This window comes from Callorhinus ursinus, unplaced genomic scaffold (genome assembly GCF_003265705.2).
Source record: "Callorhinus ursinus isolate GAN/ISIS: 27379988/994484 unplaced genomic scaffold, GSC_fseal_2.0 scaffold11, whole genome shotgun sequence".
NCBI lineage: Eukaryota > Metazoa > Chordata > Mammalia > Carnivora > Otariidae > Callorhinus > Callorhinus ursinus.
The window spans coordinates 19715349-19728158 of NW_027397073.1; the positions used below are offsets into that span (position 1 = coordinate 19715349).

Genomic DNA, 12810 nt, shown 5'->3' on the forward strand with positions numbered 1-12810 from the left:
GCTTTAAAGTTTTCAAAGAGCTTTTAATGCACGAACTTGGCATCATGGCCCTGCAAAAGCATCTTCAACTGTTTTAAGATACTTAAAGAGAATGTCCCATTTTCTCTGTAGCGTGATCTTCACTTGGGTTTCCTAGTAGCAAACTACTCCCTTATCACACATAACCAGATGCATTGTTGAACAGGAGGGGGAATCTTAGATAGTTAATTTTTTTTTTAATGTTTCTGTGTGCAATCTCCTAATTGTGGTATTGAGTGGAGTACGGTCCAAGAGAAAGCCAACTCAATTTCTCCTCAATGGCTTTACACTGGGAGGTACAGAATGGTGTAACAGCTTTCTGGCAGTCCACACCCATGAGGAGTATTTGGAATGCAGAAATAAAGAAAGCATAAAAAGACCCCTACACTGCACCACGGCAGTGATTAGAAAGCACAGTCTTTGCGCTTTGAAAACAGAAAGCAGAAAGCCAGGAAGCAGTCTGCAGCCCTGAGCAAAATCTTTCCCATCAAAACTCTGTTGCAAATCCAGCTTCTCTCGCAAACCCACAGGCTGGGACAGGAAGCCACAGCTACTCCGAAGCGGAGCCGCAGGGCCGTCATTAGTGGGGTCTGTCACCGTCCTGGTGCTTTTCCTTCATGAATGAAATATGCAGATGGCATTTTACATTGGCTCTTTCAGGGAGGAAGAAGGTCAAGAGGTACAACTAACACAGCCAACGCGTTAAAGATCCGTGACCAATGTACTTACACCTTCAAATGTCTCCAGATTTCAGCCTCTGGAAATAGCTAGCCCATTTCTTTATGGCACTGTTGCTTCCATCAGCTGTGGGAATTAACATAAAATAATAGAGTAACCCGATGAGTGCTGGGCAGCCTTCCAGAGCATCAGACTAGGTGAACATGAAAGGCACACGGACGGTCTACAAAATCGGAATGATAAATAGCAAGTAAATACCTTCCAGCAGGCCAGAAGGGGGGAGGGTGCCGAGCTGCCACTGCTGCGGTCGGCTCTCGGGTGTAACAGCAAAGGCTGCTCAATATCGCTGACACGCTGGGAAGCGGGCTGCCGATCGGCGTCGGGCGGTCCTAGTGCCTGCGCCAGGTTACGCGCACGGTAACCCTGAAGCGCTTCCCTGCGTCTATGCGATTCCTCCAGAGGGTCTCCCCAAGGGCTCTCAGGGACGTCAGCTTGTTAAGCATGGGGGCAGTGGGCTTGGGGTTTGGCAAAACTGATTCATAGTACACAGGATCTGCTAACATTTCCAGATCCTGCTGCTGAACCCAAAAAAGGATTACAGATAACCTTGGCTGTTAAATAAACGGTGCTCTTGAAACTGTTAAAGCCGGAGGGCTTTTTAAAGGAAGCCTAATGTGCACCTATACTATATTGACTGTATCTATTTTGCTTTTCTGCCCGCATTTAAAATGCAAAGGAAACAAGAATAAAGAAGTAGGGGATTTTTTTTTTAAGTTTGATATCTTACCATTTGCGGAAAGTGTTTGTTAAAGGCCTAAAAACTCCATGTTTAACAGCACATTCAGTTCAAAAACCTAAACTAAAATGAATGCAAGAATAAAAAAGCTTGCTCTCGGGGAGGCGAAGTGTATAAGTGCCATTCCATATAAATACCATCTCCCGCATCTATTCTGTGCCCCATCTCTTTGTCTTTTTTTTTTTAAGATTTTATTTATTTATTTGACAGAGAGAGATAGCGAGAAGGTGAACACAAGCAGGGGGAGTGGGAGAGGGAGAGGCAGGCTTCCCACGGAGCAGGGAGCCCGATGTGGGGCTCGATCCCAGGATCCTGGCATCATGACCTGAGCCGAAGGCAGACACTTAACGACGGAGCCACCCAGGCGCCCCCCATCTCTTTGTCTTTGTAGCACATTTCCCCCAACAAATTCATGGTTTTTTTTAAAGATTTTATTTATTTATTTGACAGAGAGAGACAGCGAGAGAAGGAACACAAGCAGGGGCAGTAGGAGAGGGAGAAGCAGGCTTCCCGCAGAGCAGGGAGCCCAATGTGGGGCTCGATCCCAGGACCCTGGGATCATGACCTGAGACTGAGCCACACAGGCCCCCCAAATTCATGCTTTTTTATTTTGTTGCTGTCTAACTACCATCTGCAATATAATATCTATGAGGGAATCTGTTCTCTCTACTTTGATAAAGTAGCCTGGAAGATCACTCAGCACGTAGTAGGTCCTCAGTAAATATTTGTGGAAACAATAAACTGGACAGTAAGCTGAGAAATTATACTACAGAAAGCAAGTACAGAAGTCAATCCCTGAACTAATTAAATTCAACTAGCACATCTCCCCCAGCAGCTATTTTAAGGTCCGAGTTAAGTCTATGTTTACCTTTAAGAAGCTTATAATTTAAAGGTAGAAGAAAGATACTAATATATGTGTATAGTCAAGCAGTTATGTGTACATATACCATTTGCCATAAGAGAGTGAATATTATTAAGTCAGGATGTGCTATATCTGATAAGAGTTTCTGTGTTTTGATATTATGTGTATGGTGTTGAGTCAGGGAATTGGCTCTGAGAAATCAACACTGATTTCTCCCTCTGCCTCCCCAAGTATATAGTTATAGTTTGGTTGGTTTTAGGCAGGTTGGTTCAGAATGGACCAGAATCTGGAAAGTTAAGTAAGATTATTATTAAAATAATTAGAGATGTATAATCATTAAAGTACTAGATAAGAGGCTATCAAAGCATACTTAAATTTATAGTCTCAAGTTCTTATATCAGCAAATAAAAAGAAAATTAAGGTAAGAGATAATAAATACTAGAGAATACATCAGTGAAATAGAAAACAAATCTACACTAGAGAGAAATATAAAACATCAAGAATCAACAAAGCCAAAAGGATATTTTTGAAAAAGTTAATGAAATAGATAAATATTTGACTAGAATAGTTAAAGATGAAAGAGGGAAGGCACAAAACTCATTTAGAAACACTTTAAAAAACAGTGTTTTAGTTTCTGAAAAAGTTAAACATGCACCTGTCATATAACCCATTCATTTCACTCCAAGGTATTTGTCCAAAAAAGATGATAACTGTACAAAGGTTTAAAAGGCTTATATGAATTTTCATAGAGCTTTAGTTGTACTAATGGAAAATAGGAAACAACTCAAATGTCAGTCAAGAGATGAATGGTTAAATTGTGGTGTATCAGCAAGATATCACTCCACAATAATAAGATTGCTACATGCAACAACATATGTGAATCTCAAAATAATTATGCTGAATTTGTCAAAAGCCAGACAAGGGTACATATTATGACTTCATTTATATAAACTACTGGAGGATGCAAATTAGTCTATAGTTTCCAAAATCAGATCAGTGGCTGTGTGGAGGCAGGGTAGAGGGAAGGATGAGTGATGGCTGGTGGGTATGTATGTTCATTATCTTGCCTGTGGTGATGGTTTCACAGTTTGACATAGGTCAAAATCACTGTGTTAGGCCCGGTCCTCGAGAAGCAGATACCATGACAGGATCAGACTGCAAGAGGTCTACTGGGGAGAAAACCTGTGAGGGAAATGGGGGAAGGAGTCAGAGGAGGCTGGGAGAGAACTGACCAGGTGTGGGAGACATGAGGGTAAGTGAAGCAGGAAGGTCTTGGACTAGAGTGTCATTCTAAGAAATTTAGCAAGGCTGACACAGTGCTCTGGGCCCGAGTGGAGTCCTGCATCTCAAAGGAATGAACCTCCCTCAGTTCCCTGCCCTATGTGGTCACTAGATAGGAGTGGCCTGTGGCCTGGGTCCAAAATGCAGTGATGGATTTTAGAGCACAACAGTCAGGACTGTTAGTCAATTACTCTCCTAGCACTAGAAGATCTGAGAAGTTCATTGCCATGGCTGCCCCCTCACCAAATTAGATACCTCAAATATGTGTAGTCAATTATATGTCAGCTATGCCTCAATAAAATTATAAAAACAAGAAAGACACAATGGCAGATAAAGCAGAGGTTGAACATAACAAGAGAACACTATGGACAACTTAACACCAGTAGATTTGCAAACTTGGAAATGGACAAATTCCTAGAAAAATTTAATCTACTGAAACTGATTCAAAAGAAACCGAATGTCTGATTAATCCTAGCATTATGAAAGAAATTAAAAGAACAAGCACCCTACCATCAAGTGATCCTATTCATGGGACGATACCCAAGAGACATATATAAGAATGCTCATGGCAGCAATGTTTGTGTAATAAAAACTTGAAACATTTAAATAGTCATGAAAAGGAGACTAGATAAACCAGCTGTGCTCTATTTACACAACAAATACTATACAGCAGTAAAAATGTATAATCTTAAATTATACACAACCAAATTTTAGAACATAGTATTAACTAAAAGGGTAAATCCCAAAAAACTAAACATGATATATAAAGTTTTTATAGAGATAAAAAATAGCAGAATTAAACTATATTGTTGAACCATACAGGCAAATGTGACAAAACTATATATTTTAAATAATAAGGAATTCATAATAAGGTTAGTGATCATTTCTAAGGTAGGGGGTTGAAACATAACATGCGTTCTATTGGTAATGACCTAATTCTTGTGCTTATGGACATTTGTTATATTATTATGCTTTTTCCTTAACATGTATCCTCTAATAACCCTTTGTATGTAGCAAATAATACATACCTTTTTTTTAAGATTTTATTTATTTATTTATTTGACAGAGAGAAAGAGAGAAAGCGCAGGGGGAGCAGAAGGCAGAAGTAGAGGGAGAAGCAGGCTCCCCACTGAGCAGGGAGCCCGATGCGGGGCTCCATCTCAGGACTCTGGGATCATGACCTGAGCCCAAAGGCTGACACCTAACCCGCCAAGCCACCCAGGTGCCCCAATAATATATATCTTCTTTAAAAAGAAATAAAAGCAAGAAAAAAAATCCTATTCCACATGGAGGAAATAGTTTGTGCAGAGATATCAGGACAGCAAGTTGGGAAAATAACATGGAATGAATGAGAAACGGGACAGCACAGTGACTGAAGCCAGATGAGTTTGGTAGCTGGGGAGAAGCCTGGTTCATGAGCATCTGTGTAATACCTGTACCGGCCCTGTCACAGCCAACATCTTCTCACCTTGTTAAGAAGGTGGTCTTTGGGCACCTGAGAGGCTCAGATGGTTAAGCGTCTGCCTTCGGCTCAGGTCATGATCCCAGAACAGTCCCGCATCAGGCTCCTTGCTCGGCGGGGAGTCTGCTTCTCCCTCTCCCTCTGCCTCTCGCCCTGCTTGTTCTCTCTCTGTCTCTCTCGCAAATGAATAAATAAAATCTTAAAAAAAAAAAAAAATGAAAAAGTGGTCTTTGCCCTCACTGATATGAGGAATTCTTAATCTCAGGAAACAAACTGAGGGTTGCTGGAGTGGTGGGGGGTGGGAGGGATGGGGTGGCTGGGTGATAGACACTGGGTAGGGTATGTGCTATGGTGAGCGCTGTGAATTGTACAAGACTGTTGAATCACAGATCTGTACTTCTGAAACAAATAATGCAACATATGTTAAGAAAAAGAAGAAGACAGCAGGAGGGGAAGAATGAAGGGGCGTAAGTCCGAGGGGGAGCCGAACCATGAGAGACGATGGACTCTGAAAAACAAACCGAGGGTTCTAGAGGGGAGGAGGGTGGGGGGATGGGTTAGCCTGGTGATGGGTATTAAAGAGGGCACGTTCTGCGTGGAGCACTGGGTGTGATGCACAAACAATGAATCATGGAACGCTACATCAAAAACCAATGATGTAATGTATGGTGATTAACATAACAATAAAAAATAAAGAGAGAAAAAAAAAGAAGATGGTCTTTGCAAACAGACTTTGCTTCTCTTAGCAAGTGCTGATTAGTCATTTTATGACTGCAGATTTCCAAACAGGCAAAACTTACAAGGAAGGCCTTTTAGATCATGCACAATTAACTCAGAAGTCATGTATCAGTGAAATTTTCCAATTCCTCACGAAGACCTGCCACATTTTTAGCTTGGAAACACCAATAGACCATGTCAATTTCTTATTTTATCTCACTTCTCTCACTATAAAATTTCATATAAAAATACCCTTTTCCCCCTGGTTTTTTGTTTTGGTTTTTTTTAAGATTTTATTTATTTATTTGACAGAGAGAGACACAGTGAGAGAGGGAACACAAGCAGGGGGAGTGGGAGAGGGAGAAGCAGGCTCTCCCCTAAGCAGGGACCCCAATATGGCGCTCGATCCCAGGATCCTGGGATCATGACCTGAGCCAAAGGCAGATGCTTAACGACTGAGCCACCCAGGCGCCCTGCTTTTCCCCCTGGTTACAAAAAGAAGTAATATATAATTATTGTAGAAAATATGAAAATACAGATAAGCACTAAATAGATAATAAAATTCACTGTGATGCCAGGACTCAAGATTATGCCCTGTTTAAAGATTGGTGTACAGGCCGTTTCCTCCACCGGCGTGAGGGTATTTCGGCCCTTGGGGTTTCTGGGCGCCGCGGCTCGCCTTTGCCACCTCCGCGCCCGAGCGGGTTCGCAGGCTCCCAAGTCCTTCCCACTGCCCGCCACCGGCCCCCTGTCGCGGCGTGACTCTCAGGGCCAGAATGAGTCTGTTTGGAACCACCTCGGGTTTTGGAACTAGCGGGACCAGCATGTTTGGCAGCACAAGCACAGATAACCACAACCCCATGAAGGATATTGAAGTCACATCCTCTCCTGATGACAGCATTGGTTGTCTATCTTTTAGCCCACCAACCTTGCCCGGCAACTTTCTTATTGCAGGATCGTGGGCTAACGACGTTCGCTGCTGGGAAGTTCAAGATAGTGGACAGACTATTCCAAAAGCCCAGCAGATGCACACGGGGCCTGTGTTAGATGTCTGCTGGAGTGATGATGGGAGCAAAGTATTTACAGCATCATGTGATAAAACTGCCAAAATGTGGGACCTCAACAGTAATCAAGCAATACAGATTGCACAGCACGATGCTCCTGTGAAAACCATATATTGGATCAAAGCACCAAACTACAGCTGTGTGATGACCGGGAGTTGGGATAAGACTTTGAAGTTTTGGGATACACGATCGTCAAATCCTATGATGGTGTTGCAGCTCCCTGAGAGGTGTTACTGTGCCGACGTGATCTACCCTATGGCCATGGTGGCCACTGCAGAGAGAGGACTGATTGTCTACCAGTTAGAGAATCAACCTTCTGAATTCAGGAGGATAGAATCTCCACTGAAACACCAGCATCGATGTGTGGCTATTTTTAAAGACAAACAGAACAAGCCGACTGGTTTCGCCCTGGGAAGCATCGAGGGGAGGGTTGCTATTCACTACATCAACCCCCCAAATCCCGCCAAAGACAACTTTACCTTCAAATGTCACCGCTCGAACGGAACCAATACTTCAGCCCCTCAGGACATCTACGCGGTAAATGGGATCGCATTCCATCCTGTCCATGGCACTCTTGCCACTGTGGGATCTGATGGTAGATTCAGCTTTTGGGACAAAGATGCCAGAACGAAACTAAAAACTTCAGAACAGTTAGATCAGCCGATATCGGCTTGCTGCTTCAATCACAATGGAAACATATTTGCGTATGCTTCCAGCTACGACTGGTCAAAGGGACATGAATTTTATAATCCCCAAAAGAAAAATTACATTTTCCTGCGTAATGCAGCCGAAGAGCTAAAACCCAGGAATAAGAAGTAGTGGCCGGAGACTTCTGGGTTGTCCAGAGCTGTTTCCTCTCCACTCTGCCTCGTCTTTGTACGGATTTGGGTCCCAGTGTTTGGTAGGTTTTCAGCCCTGGATGTGGATTCCAAGCCCCGGAGAAAACAGTGTCCTTGATCAGCAGTCAGGAACCCCGTCGGCCACGGTGACTGTCCTTCTCTCCATTCCACTGCCTGTTAACAGATTTCTTCTGTGACTCACGGGGTTTGAAATAGAGTCTAGAAGTTAGATTCCTGTGGGCGACTGCCAGGTATTTTGCAGTGCTTCATTCAGCCATGTACGTATTCGAGAACGTTGGGAAACATTCTGTGAACACTGTACTGTATTTTGTAATAAAATATTTTGAAGATTCAAAAAAAAAATAAAGATTGGTGTACATACACATACATTATATTTCACAAAATTGGAAAAGTTGTAGATATTTTAAAGCCTGTCGTTTCTCATATTCTTAATTACTTTTTGTTAATAATGTCATATTGTCTCTAATTCTTTACATAATATTCAAATACAGGGGTAGGCAAACTATGACCTATACACCAAGCCCAGCCTGCCACCTGTTTTTGTAAATAAAGTTTTATTGGAACACAGTCATGCTCACTGGTTTACATATTGTCTGTGGCTACAACAGCAGAGTTGAGTAGTTGTGATGGAGACTGTGTACCATAAAACTATTTGGACCTTTACAGAGAAGTTGCCAACTCTTGCTAAAAGACACACCTTTAATGGCCATATAGTGTTCCATTTTATAGATGTATTATAAATTAACTAATTTCTCATTAGTACACATTCTGACTATTTTCAGTTTTTTTCCTATACTGTTTGCCTTGGCTTACAAATCTTTTCCAGCATCCTAAAAATTAAATCACTGGATAAGAACCCATGTCTTATATAAGGCTTTTGAAGATACGGCCAAATTTTCTTCCAGAGGATTGCACCAATTGACATCACTGCTACTCACAAAGAAATTTCTGGAAAGGATATTTACCCCCACTGCATATGCATTCTCACTGCCTACTTTTGATCATTTACTCTTGGTGACTATTAAGAATCTCTTGGTCACAATATTAGGTGCCTTGTTCTCAGTGTACCTTTCTTGACCTCCCTCGGGCTCTATTTTCTCTCAGCGTTTACGTTCAATCTCTTCTCTCACCCTGGGCTCTGTAATATCCGGTCATTAGTGAGCACCTTCATTTTGGCATATTTTACTTCTTTTTTTTTTTTTAAGACTTTATTTATTTATTTGACAGAGAGAGAGAGAGAGAGAGAGAGAGAGCACGAGAGCAGGAACACAAGCAGGGGGAGTGGGAGAGGGAGAAGCAGGCTTCCCGCTGAGCAGGGAGCCTGATATGGGACTCGATCCCAGGACCCTGGGATCATGACCGGAGCCAAAGGCAGACGCTTAACGACTGAGCCACCCAGGCGCCCGGCGTACTTTACTTCTATCCTGGAATGCTGAAGCAGCCTCTTTACTAGTCTACTCTTTATAGTTACAGCTTCCTCTATTTTTTAAAAATATATACTCCTGGTAGATTAAGTTTCCTTTTTAAAGTTCTAATTATATTAATTTCCTGCTCAAAAATCTGCAATGAATTTACATTGCTTACAGAATAAAGCTTAAATTCCTTTCACTGGTAATGAATACTCTTCAAATTGGCCCCAACTTGCCTTTCAGACCTTAATTCCTTAATTAGTTTGTTTGTCAAACTGTGAGCTTAAAACAATTCAACAATTCCCTATTCTCTAATCATGGATTTTTGAACCCTCATGTATTTTTGGTGAGTTCTACATATATAATGTGTGTGTTTATCATTGACCCTAATGCCCTCTGCCCAACCCATCAAATCAAACCCATTTTTCAAAGCCTAGGTTGAATGTAGTTTCTCTTACGAAGTTTTTGCTTCATCAGCCAAAAAACAGATCCTCCTCCTATGAACTCCCCATGGTGGTTATATATTTATCTGTACCTGTCATATAATATTTACTTTATACACAACAACCTCGGAAAGTATTTTATTTTGCTATTTGTTTTACACTAAATTGCTGCATGCTTGTGCCTTTTTTCTTATGAATCCTCATTGTGCTGTGGCTTCCACAAGAGAGAGAAGTTATCATTGAGTGAATGATGGAATTGAATGGATTGATCATTTATTTAATGGAGGATAGACCTGAAATAGTCCAGTACTTCATGAGTCATCCAGCACTGGGATAAAAATCAGAACATTATGGATTCAGGCCTTCTAGTAGTAGTATGTAATCTATTACAACAACACTACTGCTCTTTACTCACCTAAAAAGTGGGACTTGTTAGATGCAATATATATACCTCATAATGCATCAAGATAGAATACTAATATATCAAGCCAACCAGGGATGAATCTGGTTCCTTCTAATTAGACTTCAGGAGGGTAGTTACTGCTGATCCGTTTCACTGAATGGGTGGTGCACGGTGCGGTTCTTATCCAACTTGAGAAGCAGAGGAGAAGCGGGTCTTAGGCTTGAGGACATTTCCCAAATTGAGAAGCAGTGAGGACTTACTCTACTCTGGTTCAGAAAACAAAACCCACTAGATGGTGGGTTTTGTTTTGTCATCTCTCTTTGGCATTAAAGATTTGTTTACTCCTAAAATTCCAGATGACAGATGCACAAGAGAAGTATACTACTCATAATTAATATTATCGATAGAATGTAAGTACATCAGATGACAAAGAAGCATTTGTTATTGCAGGAAGTAGGAAAAAAAAAAATCCCCCAGCATGGTGTATTAGCACATGATCCTTCCCTGTCCAGTTGTATATAACCTTGGGAAAATTATTTCAGTTCTCTGGGCTTCTTTTTCCTGCCAGTCAAGGAGCTCAGCTAGGTGATATCAAAGCCCATCTCCACCTCTGAGCATCTGGATTCTGTCACCAGGAGCGGAGAGTGAGGGCAGCCCTCAGATAGACTGGATCTGTCAGGGAAAAACCCACATTGTGTTGTGTTGTGTGACCGCCCCTGGGAGTGTCTGTGTTACAAAACCTCCCTGGACATCTCCAACCTTACCCAAAACTGAACTCATGCCGCATAAAAAAATATGTATTTTCTGTTTAGAAGTGGCTATGCATCCTGGTCTTCCACAATGAAGTAGATGGAATGTCCTGGTCCGGGGCATGAATTCATGGATTTACGAAGCTCTCCTTGTTTCGATGACTCTGTCAGCAGCATTCATGCATTTCGTAGGAGTGTTTGCTTAATCTTTCTTTCTCACATTTATGTTTACAAAAGTGCAATTTCAGCATCATTTATGAGAACACGATTGAGTCATCCCCTCTTTAGTAGTTATCAGACGAGGACAGCACTTTTTACAAATACCTGTTCTCTCTAGTTTGCTTTAGCTTATTTTCCTTATACTTCCAAAAATTTCGACTACGCCACCAAGGTCAGCTTTCCACCATACTTCCTTGCTCAAAAATTTTAGTGATTAAATTATAGTAATGGCATACCAGAACTTAAAAGGATCATAGAAATAATTTGGTTCAATCTCCTCATTTTACAGTTATTAAAATTGAAGAGCAGGGAGATGTAATAGTTTCAGGTCACTGGATTAGCCTGGGTTTCCTAGAAAACGGAGCTGAAGTCAAGGCTTAAATAGTAATGCTTTCTCAGGAGGAAAAACCAGGTTGCTAAGAGTAAGGGAAAGAGAGATAAGGGAGGGAAGGGTGGAAAGCAAATGTCAATGATGTATTGTTCTCCTGACCACGGATTCATTCCCAAGCTCAAAGAGACAAAGCTGGTTTCTCTGCAGATACCAGTCTAGCAAGACAGCTCCAGAAATCTGTTCCATGCCTCAACATAGTCTGTCAGAGAGAGAAAGAAGAAAGAATTTACCTGCTAGACCCAAGAACAAGAAGTTCTTCTATCACTCTTGAGAGCTTACCTGATGGAAAGTTAACTTACTGGTCCACAACCCCCAGGTTGTGCTACCTGGACTCTTTGGCATCTCCTGGGGAGTCAAATCCCATGGCCTGGAGCATGTTGCTGGAAGTGTCAGTAAGAGTCAGAGACTCTGAGTGAGGTGCCTATAAGCTTCAGGGGGCAGAAACGAACCCAAATGGAGTTGACTGCTGCTACAGTTGTCAAAGCAGAGCAAGTGTCTCAGTATTTTGGAGACAAGTAAGCCTGAGAGAAAACTGAACGTGGGTCCAGTATTGTCACGTAGCTTCGTAGTAGCAAAATCATGATGATAAGCTGATATTCTTAAACTAAATTTAACACAACAAATTTCTCAGTTTGTCCTCCAAGATTCTCCATAATCTAAATTTACCTTATTTATTCAGCTTATTGCCAACTAAACTACTTTATGAGAATTAACATCATCTGCATCTACACCACTCAACTATTGGGATTGAGAACTGAGAACACTTGGGTCAACATGACTTGACTGCATTTTCCAGGAAATTCTTGCCCAGATAGATAAGAATGTAAATCAATTAAAAAAAAAAAAAAAAAGCATTTGCTTTAGAAAATTCTTGCAAACCCATTTACCCAGGAAAAGACCTGGGCTCATCTGGGCAAAACCTTGCTCATCTGGGCAAACAGCTTGCTTATCAAACAACAGTTTGCTTATCAAACAACAATTTGCTTATCGACGTTATCTTCAAGATCTTTCAAGATTGTGCCCATCAATCTTAGACTATTATTTCACAGACTTTGCCCAATTCCAATCATTTACTTTGAAGGACCTGCGTTAAATTCATGAGCCTAGGTATTTATCTTTTGAAATAAGTATTTGATTGACTTAGTTACCCCCCAAACACCCACAGGGGATAGGCAATTAATTTACTTCATTGTGGTTTAGGTAAAAGTGACCAATTAATGCACACAGATAAGGTAATCATTGTCTGACTCCCCAAAATAAAATCAGAAGAGACCCCACACAGAAAGAATAAGATCAATTATCTATTTAATTCAAAATATTCAAAATTCCACCATAAAAGAAAATTAAAAGAAAACATATCTATTTAAAATTATGTGAATATCACCCAATTTCATTGTGCATAGTTCCCATTTTATCATATAAATTCATATTTGCTTACACTACATTCCCATTTGTAAA

The 12810-nt window shown here is 41.2% G+C and overlaps 2 protein-coding genes across 4 annotated transcripts in view; one reads left to right on the top strand and one right to left on the bottom strand.

The window, feature by feature from the left end:
* The window catches only part of RAB27B (RAB27B, member RAS oncogene family), a 140888-nt gene extending 139808 nt beyond the window's left edge, over window positions 1-1080 (bottom strand). The window contains exons 1-2 of one of the 3 annotated variants that reach the window (XM_073898162.1): window positions 955-1021; window positions 748-822 (exon numbers count right to left, since the gene is read on the bottom strand). The gene's annotated coding sequence lies outside the window, so the exon portion shown is untranslated. Of the gene's footprint in view, window positions 1-747; window positions 823-954 lie in introns of all 3 variants that reach the window. The other 2 variants (XM_073898161.1, XM_073898163.1) reach the window with 2 other exon arrangements.
* Window positions 1081-6435: 5355 nt separating this feature from the next.
* Window positions 6436-8074, top strand: LOC112835286 (mRNA export factor-like). The gene has a single exon (XM_025886850.1). The coding sequence runs from the start codon at window positions 6591-6593 to the stop codon at window positions 7695-7697; it is 1107 nt and encodes a 368-aa protein (XP_025742635.1). The 5' UTR covers window positions 6436-6590; the 3' UTR covers window positions 7698-8074.
* Window positions 8075-12810: the final 4736 nt, after the last annotated feature.

What these genes read in the sequence shown, in the direction of transcription:
- LOC112835286 (XM_025886850.1), top strand. Translation starts at nt 6,591, where the DNA reads ATGAGTCTGTTTGGAACCACCTCGGGTTTTGGAACTAGCGGGACCAGC.